Genomic DNA, 20,861 nt, shown 5'->3' on the forward strand with positions numbered 1-20,861 from the left:
AGGGTTGCATAAGGAAAGCAGAACAATAATAACCTTATGTAAGTGTGAAATGGATAAAATAAGCATGGCCAGCTAAAGCAATACGTAATTTATCTAAGGTGAACATTTCTTTTCATCACTCATTCTGTTGTTTGTGTTCTTGTTTTTAAATGACACTTCGACATCTTTTGTATAAGTTATGCATATTAATGTAATTGTATTTACTTGTAGGTGGCTCTAACCAAAAGAGCTGATCCAGCTGAGTTGAAAACAATATTTTTGAAGGTATGTGTAAAGTAAATATTTTACTCTTTCTGCTTAAATTTTTCATATCTTTTGCTCTATTATTGCTGCATACAACTCTTGATAGTTTTTTCCAACCATTAATCATTCACCGTATTATTACCATGTTAGACTTAAATACCATTATCAGAATTGAACAATGCTCACCAAGAAGTCAGATATATTCCTGAGTGATTATTGTATTGACTCAGAAGAAGTATTGCTATCTTAGAAAAAACACACATTGTTCAGAGAATGTGGTGGGAGTTTCAGTATTGTTCCTACATGTGGTAAAATGTTCGTGTAGACATCTTACTGTTAGATGATTTGGTAAACTTTCTTCTTCTGTCCTTGCATCCTTTCTTCCTTTAGGGTTATCTCTGCTTCTCTAATTTGTAGAAATGTTGGGTAGATCACCTTGTGAAGTGCTGGCCATATTTATTATTTAACTGAAATTCCTTCTCTGTTGGCATGCTGTGGAAAGCATGCAAGTAAAGAAAGGACTCATACTTGCTTATATACTTGAAAGAAGTGTGCTTTTCTTGCTGGAAACTGGGAGGTGATTCTCCAACTCTAGTACTTTCTTGTGAGACCCCCACCTGCAGTGCTGCATCCAGCTCTGGGGCTCCCAACATAAGAAGGATGTGAACCTGTTGGAGCTAGTCCAGAGGAGGGTCACAAAGACAATCAGAGTGCAGGAGCACCTTGCTATGAAGACAGACTGAGAGTTGGGATTGTTCAGCCTGGGGAAGAGATGTCTCCAGGGAGATCTTAGGCAGCCTTTCAGTACCTCAAGGGAGCCTACAAGTAATCTGGAGAGGGACATTTTAGAAGTATAGGGACATTTTACAAGAACATGTGGTGATAGGACAAGGGGGAATGACTTTAAACTGAAAGAGAGTAGGTTTAGATTAAGGAAGTAAGGAAGAAACTCTTACTGTGAGGGTGGTGAAACCCCAGAATAGCTTGCCCAGAGAAGTTGTGAGTGCCCCATCCCTGGAAATGTTCAAGGCCAGGTTGGATGGGGGTTTGAGTAATTTGGTCTGATGGAACATGTGTGTGCCTATGGCAGGGAGGTTGGAACTGGATGATCTTTAAAGTCTTTTCCAACCCAAACTATTTTGTGATTTTGTGAAACTGGCTTTCTTTGACCCATTTCCTAAATTTAAATAACTATTTCTAGCCTTCCTAAGATTTATTAGTACAGTGTCTGGGTAAGTTTAGTTTTCTGTTATTAAAGAAAAAGAGTAAAAAATTTGTGGTTCTGAAGAGTAAGTATGAGGTAGATGCCACAGTGCTACTAGAGAGCTGTTGTATCTGAATTGCTTTTATGGACATGTTGAGGGCCTAAGGGAGCTCATACCTTTCCAGTTTCTTCCCTCCACCTTTGCTTTCTCCAGCATCATGCCTCACTCTCCATGTAGTTCTTGGTATTTTTTCCATTGTCCCTTGTGAGCTATTATTAACAAGATGTGTAGGTGTCACAATGTATATTGCCAGTATTTATAGTTTTATCATATACTGTCAGTATTTATAGCTCTGAAATCAGATTTTCAGTTGAGAAAGCCAGGATTTAACTTACTAAGTCCTGGAGCTTGTATCTGTCAGGCCAGCAAAAAAAACTCTTGAAAAAGAAGGTGTTGGGGAAGATGAAACAGGAAAGCCTTGGAAATATGATTGCCTGACAAAAGATTTTGGGAACATGAAAACTACAGGCAACATCGAAATGAAAGCCACTTTTGAAATACCAAGTCTTAGTTACTGAACAACTAGAAAACAATGGTATGGCCACTGAAGTAATCCCCCCTTGATTGAACAATACCCTCTGCTTGCAAGCAGGTCCAAGGGTCAGGGCAGACCCTACTAGCTCAGCAGAAGAGGTCCAAAGAGTAGTTTTTAGAAGTTAAGATGTAACACTCTATGGTAATATAAGAACTCTTATAGGCTGTATGTAAATGCTATAGGATTTGTATCTTGTATTAGATTGGTTAGTGACAATTAGAATATTCAGTACAGAAGATGATTTATTGTATTGTAACCAGGACTTCAGACACTTCTCTTCTCACTTCCTTCCTCTCTTCCACTTCTGCTCTTACTTCCACTCTTGCTCTTACACCCTCTCTCTCTCTCTCTCACCCGTTCACTCTCTTGCTCTCTTGGGCCTGCTCAGAGCTGAGTCTACCAGCTCTGAGCAGTGCCCCAATACCCACGCCCTTTACAATAAACCGACTGTGTCCCAAGACCTGCCTATAGAGATCTCTCCGTCTCCATCCGTTACCGTCTACGTCCGGCCGTCCCGACTGGACCCCAGAACCCCAGAAACCTACAAGAAGGGGTTTTGTGATTTACAGAGGAAAATATTTGAAGAGCAGGAGCACAGCAGCAGAAAAGGCAGACAAGGAGCAGAACACTGACCTGAGAGATAGTAGCATTGAGGAAGGAAATAAACACACTAGAGAGAGGCCTGGTCCTCTCTGAACTATGAGGTGATCCTCAGTTGGAGAGTGGGGAGGTTGGTTAGTTGGTTTGCTGAGAATAGTGTGAAAAGTGTTTCCCACCCTCCTGTGGGTATTCATCTCTTGCATTTCTGAAGATTGTAGCTCCTGACAACCTTCTGATTTGGTGGATTGAATGGGTCGTAGTTGAGCACACTAAATGCCACCTCTGACTTAATTTTGTTCCTCTTTTGTTTCCCCTTCCACTAAAAAGAAGGGATCCCAATAAAGTGGAGTAATTAAATATGAGCTAAATGTTTTGTTCAGTGTAATGCAGAATTGTCGTGCTGCTTACTCCCAAGAAGGAAAAATGATGAGTGAATGTGTTATGTTGTTTCATGCTCTACAGATAAGTGATAGCCAGAGTGTTAATGAAGCTTCTCTAGACTATTTTAAGTGGTGAAGCCAATACAGTTGCTTCTGCAGATTGTGGAATATTCACTTAAAAAATAATTTGACAACCATTCTTTCCTACTTCAATTAAAAATTTAAAAATATGATTGCCATGTAGGAATGGTACCCACAGTGTAGAAATAAATATGAAAGTATCAGTTTAAATGCAGCTGATTGCAGTCAACTTTTAGCATATTTAATATGCCAAATCCCCAGTAGTGTGTTTGCAAATCTTATTTAAAATGGGGTTAAACTTGTTATTACTTGACTATCTAAAATGTATGTAAATAAATTACCAAAAAGCCATTAAGTACTATTGTGTAATATCAAATTCTCTGTGGATATAGTTGTCAGAGTGGGGGGAAATAAAACTGTAAAGAACCAATTTTTAAATGTTGCTCCTCCAAAACAAATAGAACTGATTTTTTTTCTTTTTGTGAAGATAATTTCCAAGAGTACTTCTTCTAAGTCTTCTAACATAACCCCTAAGAGATTAGATTTTAGTCAAAGTGATCAAGCTGACATTTTTGAAGGTCATTTTCTATATGTAGTATAGAGTACGTGATTGGATTTCAAATACACTTGAGTAAATCACAATGACAAGTAACAGGGGGACACTGAAACCTTGTGCTGTTTTCTGTTATTGAGTGCCCTAGCAGGGGGTTAGCCTGGATAAAAAAAAAGAAATACAGAAGCATAGGCTGTCTGACTTATTTGATTTGTTTCTCAATAGCAGCTGTGTTAAAAGTTTCTGAGGCTGGGATTCTGAAGGATTCTGTCTTTCTGCAAATGATTACATTGAAATCAATTGATCTGTTAGTTCTTATAAAAGTATACAATTCAAAATTCCTTGCAGTGTAGCAACTAGAAAGCTTGTGTTACAGTGTCTGTTGAGACAGGAATCCTTTAGCGCTAACCAATATAGAGATGCCAAAGCGAGTTATGTTTTGTTTGGGCTTGCTTCTCTGAAGCCTTGTTTCTTGAAGATATTGCTGTACCTGAAAATGGTATTTATATAGCACTAAAGGAAATAATCTACTTACTGTAACACTTTGGCATCCCTCTGAGAGTTATATGCCTACAGCAGGTATAACAGTACGCTGCAGGCACCAGTATGAAATGAAAACTGGCAGTTTTCATCCCTTAGCAGAGCCACAGTAATGTGAAAGAAAACGTGTGTTTGAAGTACACTACAAAATAGCGATAGGCATCCAATTTATTTATTACTTTAGTGTGGATAATGCTCTGTGGGGAACTGCAACAATAGTTTATCATCCCACCTTGCCTTAAAAAAAAAAACAAAAACAAAAAAAAAGAGGAATTAGCAGTTTCTTTCCTGTTCTCAGTGTACATTTGCTATCCCAAGATAGCCCTGTTTCCCTTAAAGCTAACACATGGTTCTGCAAATGTTGCCTGGGATTTCTTTTCCTCTTAATGATTGTCCTTATCCTTTTTTTTTTCTTAAAATACATTCTTTAGGGTTGATTTCAAATTTGACCTTCTGCAGAAAATGAGGACTTTAAAATTTGAGGAATCACCTAGGAATGAGGGTAGGGGTGGTAACAAAGGGAATTTTATTAATTTATTTAGATATGATCTTCAAAAATATTAATATTACTTTTATTCGCAACATGTTACTGGAGGCTTCTTCCCCTGGGAGCAAATACACTTGGGTCTGTCAATAGCTGTTTTCTGGAGTAGTATGCCAGTAACTGTGTGTAAAGCAGGGATAATGTATGGCAGGTGTCAGAATTCTTGTCTTATTTCTGCAGTGTGCTGAACTGTCAAAGTTCGTAGTTTTTGTTACATTGTTCTGCAAATGCTGTTCTTTGGCCTCCTTTCAGCACTTAAGCCAAGGAGGAGTTACCTGTCAGTTCTCTTTTCCTTACGGACCAGCCATGGCTGCAGGTGATGCAGTAGAGTTCTTCAAAACAGCACCCCCAGGTGGACATTCCTGCGGGATCATTTGCTCCACTGGCATTTTGCAGGTGTAACCAACCCTGCCTTCTCATCCCAAAGTAGAATGGCTAAACAAAGGAGTCATTACAGATAAATAAGATATGCTGCAGTACCCTATTGCTGTCAAAGTTTCAGTGGGCCTGAGATGCCACATACATGTTTGCAAATGAGCTTGTGCTTCTTTTTCTGCTTCAAAAACATGTCTGGTATGGAGCATTTCTAGACTACTATGGAGAAATTGTAGATAATCCAAAATTCGTATATCTGCCATTTGTTGTCTGGGAAGCCAAGCCTTCAGCTGCTTGAGTACTCCCCTCTTACTCTTTCCTGTTTGAGTATAGGCTGTAGCTTCACTGGAGCAGAACCGTCAGAGGCCTGCTTGTTTTTGGAAACTATGGGTGGTGGTAATAAATGCCTGGAGAAGGATGTGTTGAGGAACTAAATATTGTATTCATTTAACAGTATGCAAGTGTGGAGAAGAATGGAGAATTCTTCATGTCTCCAAATGACTTCGTCACACGGTACCTGAAGATAATTGGAGATGGTTTGCCTAACGCAAGCACTGTACAGCTCCTTGCAGGTGTGGTGGATCAGACAAAAGATGGGTGAGTGTTTTTTTGTGGATTTGTTTTTGGTTTCGGGGGTGGGGGGGGATTTGTATTTGATTGGCTTTTTTTTTTCTTTTTCTGTTGTTCATTTAAAAAATACAAAACCACTCTTTTAAAATGTCTGATCAGTCATTTTGAAAAGATCAGTCTGATCCTTGAAGAGTGGTGGGGGGTTGTTTTGTTTGGTTTTCCCCTGCAGATCCATAAAGGAATACAGTATCTTTTAAGTGAAAAGAGTAGAAATAATGTTTTCAATTGCACCTACCGTTTAGCGGTGCAAACCATTTTCTGTCTACTATGTATTTTTAATTCATGGACCCTTTCATGTTGGTTGGCTGGCTCCCTTAACTCCTGCTTTTCTTTCCTTCCCTGAGTCTCTCTGTCTCTGTTTACTTTATGTATCTGTCACAAACACATTCAAATAGAAATCCAAAATAAGTTTAGATGGTGTAGGAAGAGATCCTAGAAAAAAGTGCCCCTGCTTTGTTTTGCCATGGCACTGTGAAAGGTTTTTTGCCACTGTGTTTTTCTTTCAAGAGGGAGGAGGAGCACCTAAGGTATTTAGGGAGCCACTCTGCAATCTTGGGAAGACAGCAGTGAAGTTGGTTGCACATGGTTTGCATTTGAAAGGCTGACTTTGCCAATAGGCAAGATTAGCTACCCTTCCATCTTCCTTCACCCTACTTTAATGAAATCCTAGCTTTTGCTTTTGGTACTTGCCCAGGCAAGCTGTCTCTTCACCCATATGAATGCCTCGGTTGAACCCTCCCTTTAAAGTGTCCTTAGAGAAACTTGAGAATAATTAGCTACGGACTTAAAGTATGTAGTTGTGGCATTTTTAGAAACCAGAAAACTTCAGGCATGACTCATATCAGTGGTTGCAGAGAGTAAAATGTGAGATAAACAAAGCATGACTAGAGAATGCAGTCTTCCTAGGTAAGAGATGCAGGCATAACTGAGAAGTTTTGCTGTACTTTCTGTGCTCTCTTTTGTGTTCAGCCAGTCTCATGTGTTTGGCAGCTGGGCACCTTAAACCTTGCAGATGAGTTAATGTGATGAGTGCTGCCTCGGTAAAAGAACTCTGTTAAGGGTTTTGTTGGTAACATTGATGGCATCAAGAAGGCCATGGCTTCAGATAGTGTTTGACTGAAAACGTTAAACATTTCTCAGATTTCTTCCCTTGGTTTGATGCCTGCAAAAACAGCATTTTTCCAAATTACATGGCTTCAAATCCGTTTTGTAATAAGAAGATTGAGAACATAATCCATACCTTGTGATTTGGATCTCCCTCAGAAACAGAAGCTGGTGTCAGGAAGAACAAAATGTAAAACCGTAGCCTATGTGAACTTGTTGACAAGTTGGGATTTCATAACTTGGCATGATCTTGTAAGACTTTTGCGGTGTAATATTGAGGCTTCTAATTGCTGCTTTCTGTCGTGGGTAAGGATTGTTTCTGTAATCCACACTGTGCAGTGACAGTTCGTAACGTGTCTGTGGAGAGTCTCTTCTGGTATTCAGGCTGTCTTCCTGTTTAGCTAGTATGTGAAAGAATGGAGAAAGTTCGGAAAGGGATTAGCATCCGTCTCTCTAACGTGGCATTGTAGCATTTTTTGCCATGTGGCTCAGCATTTGTACCTTGTTCTCCTGGTGTTTAAAGTAATTTGCGGAGTGATCATCTGAGGCAAGGGTCAGCTGCTTTTTGGTTCCTGTCATGAAATCTCCTAGAGACAGCAACAGGACTATTGGCCTTCTCCTGTTGAATACTGCCAACTTGGCAGTCCAGAACTGCCAGTTTTACAGCGAAGCACAAACCAGCTTTTGTTGGTTTTCATTTTTAATAGGCTTGCCAGTGTTTAGAGATTTACACGTGTTTAAGGTCATGAGAGTCGGTTCAGTAATTTAGCATTATTTCTATTATAAAATAGAAAGAATCTTGTAAGAGCAATGACAAGTTAATTTTGTTACCGTGTTGGCGACTTAAAGTACTGCAGTTCTGAAAATACTGCTAGAATACTTCCAGAAGCATTTATCCAGCATCTTGAATCCCTCTTTCACTCTGAAGAAGCAGCTGTTGCTCATGACTGGTGAACATGACCACTTGTCACTAAAAGGGTCTGAGCCTCCCCCAGGGTTGTTCCTAGCACTCTTCAGAATGCTTATTAATTCTTTCTGATTTTGATGACAAGTTAAGTATACGTACCAAGTGTAATCAGTGTGAAATACTAAACTGGGTAAGTACACAGGTGAAAGGCAGACACCACAAGAACTTCTGTCTCCTGAGAAGGGCATATGTGATGGGCAAAGAGTTTCTGACCCAAGAGCTGAAGAAGTTCTGAGCGTGAAATGGAAAAAACCGTAACCCTTACATGCAATCTCACAGTGGTTACTGTAGACAAAATCTCATGTAAATCTTGCCCAATTCCTGCATTATCAGATATTAAGGATTGGAGGGTCTACACGAGCTACTGTTGTGAGAAACATAGAAGACCTCTTAAGGCATACTCTGTTCAATGAATATCCGTTGCCATGGGAGCAAGTTTTGCCTCCATCTTAAGCCAGGGCAGAGGTTTATTTGATGGTGGGTTTTCCTGCTGTTCTCTTAACGGAGGCATGTTTTTAAGGTTTCCTCTAAGAAAAGGAGATATTTTCCTTGCTGATGGCCTGACAAACCTTTCAAAGTAGTTGACTGGTAATAACACAGATTTTAATAGGTGTTATATTGCATGGTTGTTGTTTGTATGAAACAGATTGAAGAGCCTGGTTCCTGGCCTTAAGCCTCTCGCTCCTAATCTTGGTTAAAAAAAAAAAAAAAAAAAAAAAGGCGGCTTCATTTAGCGTCAGCCAGATCAGAAATTTTCTCAAAATACAGTAGCTTTCTCAGGGCCTATCTGTAACAGGCCAGGCATTTTCCAACCTGCCTACTGTAATATCATTTTTCAGATTTTTGTTGTACTTTTAAACATCTGCCTAACAAAATAAGTATTTACTGCACGTCTCTGTTTGGACTGTAGTAACTAACACTTTACTGAAAAATACCATATGCTTTATTTTTAGAAAGGACAAAATGTTCAAAAATAACACTTGGAAATGCCAGCGTTTTCCATTATTATTGGATATAAATTTATCCTCTAATGCAGCAATTTACACTATACTTAGTTTACCTAGCTTGCAGTGTAAAATAATAGATGTAGCTTCAATTTGTATCCCATTATGTTACCATGTTTAAATTGCTGATACAGTAAAAATATCTGCATTGATTTCTGAAGAAAACCTCTTCATCATTGCATTTGTATGTATTATTACAGCAGGTAATGGCTTTTTTTTCTTTGCATGGCTACTTGCAGACTTTCTGTGGTGGGAATGTGTCGTGTCTATGGCGTGTGCAGATACCATGGGTGTGAGCATGGAAGAAAGGAGAGTAGTAAATAGTGGTTTTGCTGCACCATACCCAGTTGTTCTGTTTGGACTGGTGCTCTTGTATGTGGATGCTTTTAAAATATCAAGATTTGAACCTTCCTGAATAAATCATGCAGTATTGGCACTGATAATGAGGATGTGAAGGTGAAGGAAGACTTCGATTTACTTGGGTAGAATATCTTCAAAACTGAAATAAAATTCCGTAAACATTTCAGCTTCCTCTCCTTGTGCTGTTAAAATCACTAGGTTTTTCTCTGCTTTTGTTACATAAATGACTACTTGTTTAGGTATATAAAATAACTCTTAAGTAGTATATTGAAGTCCATGTTAATATGTGCTGTTTAATGACACCTAATGATATTCACTGAAGGGTTATGCTAAACCCAAAAGGGTGATGCTAAACCAGAGAGAAAACGTGTTACCCAGGCAACTACCCTTGTGCAGTATAGAGAAGTGAGCATATGGCTATGTAGTACACATTATTTCAGCATCTTTAAGCATTAAGAATCACACGTGTAATTGACTGAAAAATTACTGCTCAGTTACTGTATTGTATGGTCATAATAGAAGTAAATGAATACGTCGTCGTTAGAATAGATCTGTTGGGAATCACTAGCAGGCTACTCTACTTAGGGAGCAAAAATACAATAAGAAGAAAATAGCTGGTTTAATTAACATGTAAAAATTGGGTTAATTTGAATTCAGCTGGCACAGCAGATATTAATGTCTCTTCTTTAACAGTCTGGCTAGAACCACACAATTTGTACACTTTTAATCTTCCTAGTTCTATGAATAATTGTTTTTAAAAATGCATATAGGGTTATTTTAAGCATCTATCTGTGACTTACTAGGGAGGTTATTGCTTCCAAGTACTGGAAAAAGAATGCTTCTACCAGTATAAAATCTTGTATGAGTGTTAATACATGGAGTTTTAATCAAAGTCAGGCCTAGTAACATAGAATATGTTCTTAACATGGTGCTGGGATTCTGTTGGGATAGGTGCTGTATTTCTTTTCTGTGCTGTCATCAGTGTATTGTGATCTGTTGGTAAGGACATGTGCAGGCTGTTGTTTCACACGAAAAGTGGCTTTACTAAAATGGCATTGGCAGAGATCCTACATTTGTAATTCTAAACAATCCTATTCTAGAGTCTTGTCACCTGCTGTCTTATTTGTTCTTTCTGTGTGCATGTATTATAACCTTTGGGACAGAACTCAGTGCTTTGGATCTGTTTACTGTTCTGTCAGGTACGTAACCAATAATAACAAATAACAATGGCCTTTTATAGCCAGTAAGTCGCAGTAAATACGCATTGTAACAGTAAATACGCATCAATGCAAAACTGAGTAGGTTGCGATATATTGGTTTAAAATTGAAGGAAATGTTACTTTAGAAAAAATTTCTTTTGGCTTAGAAGGGATGGAAGTTTTCTTCCTTTGAAGACTGAGTATCTGTGTAGTCTGTGTCTAACAGTGGGGAGTACTTAGAGCTCTCAAGGAGTTTAAGGGACTGATAGATTGCTCGTGTGCTAACATGTGCATATGTAACAAGGCACGGGCTTCTTTGCCAGTAAAGCTTAAGGCATTCTTATATGTTTGCTGACATCATCAATTGTGAGTTTAATCTTAAGAATACCTGAGGAGGTTTCTTTTTATTTACTTCTTGCACTATGTTATAACTTATGGTGGCAAGCTCCCAGAGTTAATTATTTGTTAGACCATTTCATACTCTACGTTTCTGTTACTTTTATTGCATGTATATTGAGGGAGGTAGTGTAGAACAGCTTTTAGGCCATCTCTGTGCTGTGCTTTTTTTAAAAAAATGTCCTCTTTTAGTCATCTTCTCATGTTTTTATGTTCCTCATGGAAGTCTGCTTGTTACTCGGTGGACGTTTGGCTGCTGATGTGCAGCAAGCACACTTCCAAGTGTTGACATAGGAAAGCCAGTAGATGTAGTATTTTTAGACTTCAGCAAAGCTGTTGATACTGTCTCTCATAGTGTGCTTCTGGACAAAATGTCCAGCACACAGCTGAATAGCCATGTTACATGATGGGTGAGCAACTGGCTTACAGGTCAGGCACAAAGGGTTACAGTGAACAGGGTGACATCAGGCTGGTGACCTGTCACTGGGGGGTTTCTGCAGGGCCCCATCCTCAGCCGTCTGCTCTTCAGCATCTTCATAAGTGACCCTGATGCAGGACTTACAGGGATACTAAGTAAGTTTGCCAACTGCTGACTTCCTCAAGGGCAGAGAGGCCCTGCAGAGAGACATCAACAAATTAGAGAGATGGGCAATCACCAACTGTATGAAGTTGAACAAGGGAAAGTGTCAGATTCTGCACCTGGGATGGGGCAACCCTGGATATACAGACAGACTGGGGAATGAGAGGCTGAAGAGAAGTGTTATGAAAAAGGACCTGGGGGTCCTGGTCAGCCAAAGGTTGAAAATGATTCAGCAGTGCCCTGGCAGCCAGGAGGGCCAAGCGTGTCCTGGGGCGCATCAGGCACAGCATCACCAGCTGGGTAAGGGAGGGGATTGTCCTGCTCTGCTCTGCACTGGGGCGGCCTCACCTTGAATATTGTGTGCAGGTTTGGATGCTGCAATGTAAGAAAGACCTTAAGCTGTTAGAGAGTGTCCCAAGGACGGCAACAAAGATGATAAAGGGCCTTGAGGGGAAACCATATGGGGAATAGCTGAGGTCACTTGGTCTGTTCAGCCTGGAGAAGACTGAAGGGAGATCTCGTTGCAGTCTACAATTTCCTCATGAGGGGAAGAGGAGGAGCAAGTACTAAACTCTTCACTCTTGTGACCCGTGTCAGAATTGGAAGAAACAGCATGAAGCTGAGTTGGGGGAGGTTTAGGTTAGATATTAGGAAAAGGTTTTTGACTCAGGGTGGGGTTGGGTACTGGAACAGGCTTTCCAGGGAAGTATCACAGCACCAAGCCTGTCAGAGTTCAGGAAGGACCGTGCTCTCAGGTACATGGTGTGAGTCTTGGGGATGGACTTGTGCAGGACCAGGCGTTGGATTCCATGATCCTGACGGGCCCCTTCCTACTGAGCATGTTCTCTGAATTCCCATAAAACAGGTGACTGGAAATTGCTGTATAGTCATGGGTCATCATAACTTGATGGAAAAAATACCTTTTCCAACTTACTCAAACTCGTAGTTCTTCACTGTTACTGCATCCTGAGTAGAAGTTTTCATTGAACTGGCTGCAGTGTCATTTTGAATCAAAGTCCTAAGGATATAGTTAGTTTCCAGTAAAAATCCCTTGGGTTTGTGTGTGTTTCTTGACACTGGATACGCCGAATTTTGTGCTTTTCAGAAATAATCCTTGTTCCCCAGCTGCTGCCACATGAACCCATTAAAGCTACCTGCCTGCTACACTGACATAAAGCAGCCTGAGAGACGGCAATCTTAAGTATCCCAGACTGCCAGCAGGCCCTGCCGCCACATATTTGAAGATGACTTTAAACTCTACAGCCTAGACATTAAAAAAACAGCAAAATGGAAGAACAGTTGGCCTTTGCCTCTTTAAGAATAGAGTTTGATCTCCATTTCAACTCTTGGGTGTGACACAGAGAAATTAGAATGCTCAGGGTCTTTGCTGTATCAAACCTACTGCTGGAAACAATGCCAAGTTGTCTAATTATGTATTTCTGCTTATGAACTAACTTCTGAAAGGACAGCTCTACTTTTATCTATGCCCTACTACTGTGCTAGCACATTAGGAACCTGGCTGTAATGATGAATTTGAATAAACTGCTCTTGGGCTGAGGAAGAACAGGCAGACTACTGATTGAAATTTATGACTCAACATGCAGGACTGGAGGGCTGTGATGGATGACTAATAAGTTGCTAGCAAACGGTTAACACATTCTGATCGGTTCCTTCTGAAGTGAGTGGCAGCATGTAGGTCTTGAATGGATTTGCTTTCCAAAAGTGCTAAGTACTGAGTCTTGAGGGAAGTTACTCATGTCTTTATTGGCTCTGTCTTGCTAGTGGAGGGAGGTAGGCTCCCCCAGAGGGCAGTTCACTTAGACATTAAAGCTGAGGTGAGTAGCCATGCTGAGTGTTCTGCTTATTTTATGTTTTGTTGTGACTTGCTGAGAGGAATAATTCCTTGTTTAACAGACACTTCCATTTAGTGATATAAAGGCTTCCTGACATCACTGGAGATAGGGCATTTTAGGACAAATTTTAATCCCTATTGAACACATTTTGAACACAGTTTGGTTATGATCTTATTTCTTTTGTATAATCAGTATTATATTGTATTTCAGGTTTCTGCAAGCAAGTTGGTTTCATAGCTATTGCTTTTTCCTTCATCCCTTAGGCTGATATCCTTTCAAGAGTTTGTGGCGTTTGAATCAGTCCTGTGTGCTCCAGATGCATTGTTCATAGTAGCCTTTCAGCTGTTTGACAAGACTGGCAAAGGAGAAGTTACTTTTGGTAAGACATTCTTAAATGTGCATTCTTAATGTAAAAATCCCTACCTATGCCAAACTCTGTTTCACCTTCTGTTACTGTAGGAGACGGTGATTGGTAGCAGAACTACACTAAAGCCAAGCAACTTTGTCTGAACTTTTAAAATCATTTATGTGTGCACAGTATGAAGCCAAGGTCATCATCATAGTTTTCTCTGCAGAACTGGTCACTTCTCTTTTTCTCTTCCCCAACATGCTTGTGCAGGTCCAGAACAGCAGTGAAAGGTGACTATAGGAAATGATTGTAAAACTGCAAGAAAGTTCCCAGCAGACCTGGGTGAATATTGGATTTGAAATTATTACCCAGAATTATTAGTTGTTTAAATTGGCTATATTTCAAGCTGGCTGACTTTTAACTCTTAAAACTGTATTCTGTGATATTTTTCAGTAATAAATTAATTACTGTGTGCCCTCTGCCATTCCCTCCCCCAGAAAATTCAGCTGTGCCTTGGAGGTGTGATGTTTGCACTGATACTGAGATACACTCAGGCCAGTATAAAACTTGACTAAGGGGACTGTTTATTTCTAGATATCCTAGAGATAGCTTTTGATATCTGCAGGACTATCTGCCATCTGCCTAATGACGAGGCCAATTCCATCTGAAAGAAGGATTTAGAATTTAGCAGCTTGGACTAATTTCTGATACTGAGCTTGCACTTCAAAAAGTATGGGGAATTCTTTTGCTGAGTACCTTCACTGGATAAAATTGCTATTTCTGATCTGCTACATTTGGATGTGGTTATTCATGTATATTAAGTTTTATTGATTGGTTGTTAAACAGTTCTAAGTGAATGGAAAATTTGATGACATTGACTCTTTGTCTTTCCAAAATGTATGGTTCACACATCCGTTGCCTTTTACTAGTATTTCCCATACATGTCATGCTCCAGTTAGAAAAGCCCTTCTCTTTCCATTTGAACTAATAAGATTCTGTAACCATTGCTTGAAGCATCTCTGTATTCCTTCCACCAACTCCAAAAATCTGTATTTGAAGTTGCTGCTGGTGAGAAGACTTGTTGTCTCTTCTTGTGTCTGTTTTGGTTTTTTATTATTTTGGTAGTCTGTTGAGGTTGTGAAAGATGTGCTTTTTGTGTGCAATGTTTTAGAAGCTACTACAGATGATAAAAGGTTTGCAAGAATTTCAGAAAAAGTTTCTGCAGATTATAACCTTGATGAAGGAAGTATTTTGTGCCTAACATTTCTGTGCATGTAAATGGGCAGAGAAGCAGTGAGAGATGCCATGCTTTTAAAACAGGAGGGAATGCATATTTTGCTAGGGTTTTGTCCTAGTGAAGGCAGACCAGAGTTCCTGGAATGTCTGTGATGTGCAGGTTCTTGTCTGTGTCAGAGCCTCCGGTTGCTTGGAGCACTCATTAATAATCTAGGAAGAACTGTAATCGTTTGATCTGAATGCTGAATGAGTCCGACTTTTTAACTCTTGGCATTCTTGTTCCTATTTTTCCTGCTGTCAAATGCTTCCCTTGGGGTTTGACACAGTGAGTCAAAGGATTTGTTTGGCATTTGAAGTCCATTGAAGTCCTTCTCGTGATGAGAGAAAATCCCATATCAGACTGTATTTAAGGTATTTGAAAGAGGAGACATGCCAACATTGGCAGAACCTCAGATAGCTTTCGTTTAATTCCTTCATCTCCCCTTTTGAAATCATAAATGTATTTGTAACTTATGTATAGTACCTTGTAGCTACTACCCCAGCAAATGCCTGGACTGGGGAGGAAGGAAGAGCTGTCTCAGTGTTGTGCATTCTCAGTGGAAATGGTTGACCTTTAGACAAAGCTAGTTCCTTATTTTCTATTACAAGGAGGAAAAAGAAGTTTTATTTTCCTGCTATTATGAAAAAAACCCCTAGTATTTTTTATAAATACATTATTAAAAGACTATCCTGTAACGTTGCCATTCAGTGCCTCAGTCACGCGTCTTTGAGGTTAATTATGAGATCTTTCTCCATTCACTTGAATGAGAGTGGTATCAAGTCCTTATCGAGGCTAGGAGACTTAAATAGGGGTTTTGTACACTGTGGAATTACAGTGTGAAAGGAACAGAAGAAAGGGGAAAGGATAATTTTTCAGTATACTGCTGTTAGGTGTTGTATCTCAAGGCTCTCATTTTAAGGCTGTACCTCATTTTATTGTTGTAAAGAAACAGCATCGCTTATCTCTGCAGTCATTGTTTTTTGTACGCTAAAATAATGATACAAATATTTTAGCTTATATCAAACAGAATAATTCCCAGCAGTGAACTTCACATTTTCTACCATGCAAATCCATCCAAATCTTCTTCTTCCATAGGTGCACTTGGCTCAGCGTCTTTGTTAAATGAATTAATAATGAGCTTTATGTCAATGAACTTTTACACTGAATGTGAGATCCAGGCTGTGGATACTCAGAGAAGTGTTCTGGGTAAAGAAGTTCCAATTTAACACTTTGCACTTTTCTTGAAAAATGCTGCACTCTTACTTTAGCTTTTGGGTTGGAAGTGTGTTTGCATTTTAGCTGTATGTTGGCATCTCTGCAATTTAAAATGTTTCATTTCTTTCGAGTTGCAAGTTAACTGTACCTGGTTCTTTGACAGAAGTATTACCTATTTAAAAGGGCTGATGTGCAAGCAGTGTGGGTACATGGTGGGGAGAAGTATTTCTAGTTTATTGCTTTTTGAGGTGAATTAAATGGCCACTAGTAAATTAGTGGCTAGTGGCTGATTGAGACTACACCTGGCTGTTGCATCATGTTGTAGATTTACTTTCTGCTGAAGTGTCAAAGCTTTGACAGTTTGTAAGGAGTTAAAGCTCTCAGCAGGAAAGTGAGAGGAAGTTTAGCTGGCTTTTAAATTCGAGGCAAAGAGCAAACCATTGCTTCTTACTGTTGAGTGTTGACAGGCACATAAAAGCTGATAATGTAAGTCCAGGGGTTTAAGAGACTTAGTAGAGTTGCTTTTTTGTCGTATGACTGTATTTTAATGCCTCATTAAAGAAGCAGAGCCCTTTGAAATTCTTTACTAGATGGCATTTAAAAAAAGGTGAGCTGGTTGGGTAAAAAAGTGTTTAAAAACTAAGTCGTTGTAAACTTCATCTTTAATTTTGGATGGGTAAATTAAATCATGGCACCTAACAGTTCTGAGCTGTGAATAACACAGCAGTGATACCCAGGAACTGGAACTTACCTTTTCTGATACCAGTTATCACAAGCCCTAGTGAAGGGCAAAATAAGCATTTTCCATGTTGATTTTGCTAAGAGAGTAAGGAAAGGCACAAAAAGAGCTGTGGTTACCTGAGTCTGTGCTGCCAACCATTATTGAACCTGCTTTAAAGAGTTTAGTTCTGATTTGTGTTAGTTACCCACCAGACAGAAATTCTTGCTCTTGTACTTAATGAAATGGAGCTGTGGTATAAGTGTGTGTTTTTATGGCCTTGGTTTTCGTTTTTAGAGGTCCTCTAACTCAATCTGAAGCTGTTTCAAAATGGATGCTGTGTTGTGCTGCTTTGAGAAATATGAGTATGCTGTAAAATGTCAGTCCTTTAATTAAAAAAAACCCCAAAAAACAACCTCCCCCCAAAGCCAGCAAAAACATGAAGGAAATTGGGAACCCAACCCCCAAATTTTTGTTAAGCGCAACAGCTGCCGATTTGAGCATTGTATTTTGCTTTTGTCTCTAAACAAGACTTTATTGGCATGCAGGCAGCAGCTACTGTGGGTCTCTGCTTCTGTTATTAATTATATCAGTACAGTTCTTAGATAAACACATTAATTAAGGATACATCTTACTAAGTGCTCCTGTTTGCTGATACCTGATACTTGAATTGCCTGAATACTTGTTTGTAAACTTTCTAAAAGGACATAGCTCTTAGCAGAGGTTTAAATAGCTACATAGCTATTGTGATAAGCTTCAGAGTTTTTTCTTCTATGATAATGCTCTGATATTTTTTTAATACGCAAAAAGTTATTACAGAAGTTTCATCATTGCTTTCATGACCAAAGAATTAGGTTCTGATTGTGTGACGTAGCTCTTGCTTTTTTTACAGACGATTACTTGTTTTATACTTCACGCTGTAATTGCTGGTATGACTTGGTTCTTCTTATGGTATCTGTAATTCTTTTTATCTCTTGCACAACACCTAGCTTCTTGATGCCCAGCCTGGTACACTGAATACCACATAAAGCAATGAAAAGCTAAATCTGAACCAACAAAATAAATCGCTGGAGCTGTAAGCTTTGATCTCTTGACAAACTGCAGTATTCAGTATTTATCACTGATACTTCTGTTGCTGGTTCAAATTGACTTGAAACCCGTTGTAGCTAGTGATGTGTTAGCTTACACATCACAGCTTCACCTATACAGGGAAATGTTGTTGGTTTATAAATGACAGATACGGTGGCCCCAGTGGCAACATCACAAATGCAACATCTCTTCAGTCTCTGATGGTTTTTGTTGTTTGTACAATATTGGATTTTTCACAAATAATTGCCAGTTTTAATTACAAGAGGATGTAAAGTAGACTTGTTAGTATATTTATTTTCTTCAAAACAATTTTTGAAATCTTCTCAGACTTTTTTTTGAGAATTTCATTTCTAGACATATGTCAACTTGGCAAGTTTTTGTTTTGTTTTTTTTTCTTTTAACTAAAATGTTATGTAACCAGGTAGACTTTGATGCAGGCATCTTAAATAAAAGAGAGCCTGTTTAGATACAAAGTGAGTCTGTCATTCTAAATATTAGGAGAAGCTTTTGTCCTGTTAAACTGTTTGGTTTCATTTGGTCTAGAAAATGCAACTGAGTTTTCTAAATCATCCAGAACTGAAATTCAGTGCTTCAGTTTGTTCTTTGTTGTTGGTTTTATTCTGTTGTTTTGTTGGGCGTGGTCAGTGAATCATCAAACAATTCAGATTGGAGGGGCTGGTGGCAGCCATCTGGTTCAAACCCTTGCAGCACCACCATCAGGACCAGTTTCTTGAGGGGCAATATCTAATCAACTTTTTAAATAATCTCTGAGGCTGGAGACTCTGCAGCCTGTATGAGCAAGCATCTCCCAGTGTTTGATCACTATTGTAGTGGAAGACTAAATTACTGAGGCCTAGTTGGGATTGTCAGTGTTCTAGCTTGCATCCATTGCCTCTTGTCCTTCCACTGTGCACCTCTGTCTTCCCTTCACCATTCTGTTGGGTAGCTATAGACAACAATGAGGTCCTCCTTTAGATCTCCCTTCTCCAGGCTAAGAAAACCCCATTCCATCAGCCTCTCTATGCATGTCACATGCATCGTCCCCCAGCTGCCTTGTATGGAGAAAATAGAAGTGATACTCTGTTTTTGTTAGCAGGTTGTGCTGTTTACCTTGGTGAAAGTGATACGATTTTTTTTATTATTATTATTATGATTATTATTATTTCTCAGGGCAAGAGGAGTAAGTTTCTTTTTTATGCCCACAGGGGACCTAGTGCTTTTCAAACTTGAGGTCTTAGGGTGCTGGCAGTTTGTTGCTAGCTTCTAATGAGGACACTAAAGGTAATAAGGAAATGTAAGGCTGTTGCCAGTGAACTGAAATTATGGATAGCCACAGTTTAAATAGAAATATTTTTAAGGGATTGCATTCTGGAAAATTTCTGAAAACATTTTAAGTAAGCAAATTATGTAATAGTCTGTGTGTAAGTTCATGTTGTTATCACTTACATACAGTGGAGACAGAAGACGCAGACAAGCTTGAATCCAGTGCCTTACTTGCTGAGGGTGATGGCACTTTTGGAAAGAGCCTGGTTTTGTTTTGTTTTTTTGGTGGTATTTGCAGTGTGTATCACAGGTAAGAGAAGTACACAAGTATCTCAATCAAAAATTAGGGCCAAGTTGAACAGGATGCTGTATGGATATGTCATGAGAAAGTGAATTAGTAATTTGTAGAAGGGACAAGAGCACAAACAACCAGAGCAGGGGGAAGGTAAGAGGATTAAAAAGAGAACAATTTCAGCAGATTTGCGAAGTTGAAGTTTATCATGGATCTTTTTGGTTGGGAAAAATCATGGAGGCACAAGCATGTTCTGTGTGAAAATGTTTTCATTAAGGTAAAATTAATCTGTGAGACTGCTCTGTCCTTGCTGAAAAGTTTGGCTAGGACAATGAATTATGTTCCGTAGCTAGTGTCTCTCTCCTGATAGAGAATGCATGCTGAACATTTTTTAGGATTTGCACTGGACTTTATGGTTTGCTGCAGGCATTTTGGGGGATCTGTTTGGTTGTTGTCTTCTTTGAAGTCTACTTACAACATTTGATAGACATTTACTTACCAATACTGGTCTTCATCTCACCTCTGTGTACAACAGGTGCTGTGCAGCCTTCGTTGATTGTTCCAACCGCAAAATGAATGTAGTTCGTATCTGAACAGAAGTGACCAATTTTAGTGGGAGACTCCAGCCTCCTGCTTCTCTGCCCTGCTGTGGCTGCCTCTAAGGATGCTGGCACTCCACTGGGGCTGTTGCAGTACAGTCTTTTTTAATGCCTGAGGATGTGCTGAGTTAACCAATGCATTTTCTAAGAGCAACCCAACAAGAATCATAAGCTTTTGCTTCTCATTGTTGGGCTCCAGATGTTGGTATGCTATCTGGAGGTGAAAAAACATTTTGAGGGCATCCATTTTTTTATATATGTGGAGCTTTATTGCACTTCTTTAATGATCAGCTTTTATTACAAAAAGAACTATCCTGATTTTTAGAACTTTTATAGTGACATATGAGCAATGTTTTCTGAACGACTGAATGTAGATACCTGGGAATATCAGATTGGCATGTATGTGTTGTATGGTAACTTGTCAGAGATCTGAAGAACTGCTCAGAGGATGTTCCAGTTCAGTGGGTTAACAATCCTCTTTTTACAAATGACCAACTGTAGATTTGCACAGTTGACTATAATGGCTCCAATTTTAAAAGACAGAGGTAACAGAGAGGACTTCCAGTTGGTGGGGTAGTTCAAGAATACTACATGCTCAGATGGCTAAAATATTGTGCTTTCTGCTGCTACTTAAAAAGAAAAAAATAGGTGTGGAAAAGGTGGGAACATGCCAAATTGAGGGTCAGTTTCAACTGTATGAGGTCACTCTTTGGTTAACAGAGAAACTCTTTGGTAAGCTGAGGGTTAGCCATCTGTATATCCTGTTGGAAAAAGAAGTCCAACATGATTACTAGGCAGCATTTGGGGAGGAACCAAAAGCTTCCACACAAGAATATATTTTAAACCGTGTC

General features: G+C 39.3%; 1 protein-coding gene across 3 annotated transcripts in view; it reads left to right on the top strand.

Moving 5' to 3' along the window:
• SLC25A13 (solute carrier family 25 member 13) overlaps nucleotides 1-20,861 on the top strand; it is a 104,711-nt gene that overhangs the window by 23,736 nt on the left and 60,114 nt on the right. For all 3 annotated transcript variants that reach the window (XM_039549981.1, XM_039549980.1, XM_039549979.1), the window contains 3 exons: nucleotides 211-264; nucleotides 5,571-5,713; nucleotides 13,473-13,588. In XM_039549981.1, the coding sequence (XP_039405915.1) occupies nucleotides 211-264; nucleotides 5,571-5,713; nucleotides 13,473-13,588 (313 nt within the window). The remainder of the gene's footprint in view (nucleotides 1-210; nucleotides 265-5,570; nucleotides 5,714-13,472; nucleotides 13,589-20,861) is intronic.

This window comes from Corvus cornix, chromosome 2 (genome assembly GCF_000738735.6).
Source record: "Corvus cornix cornix isolate S_Up_H32 chromosome 2, ASM73873v5, whole genome shotgun sequence".
NCBI classification, from domain to species: Eukaryota; Metazoa; Chordata; class Aves; order Passeriformes; family Corvidae; genus Corvus; species Corvus cornix.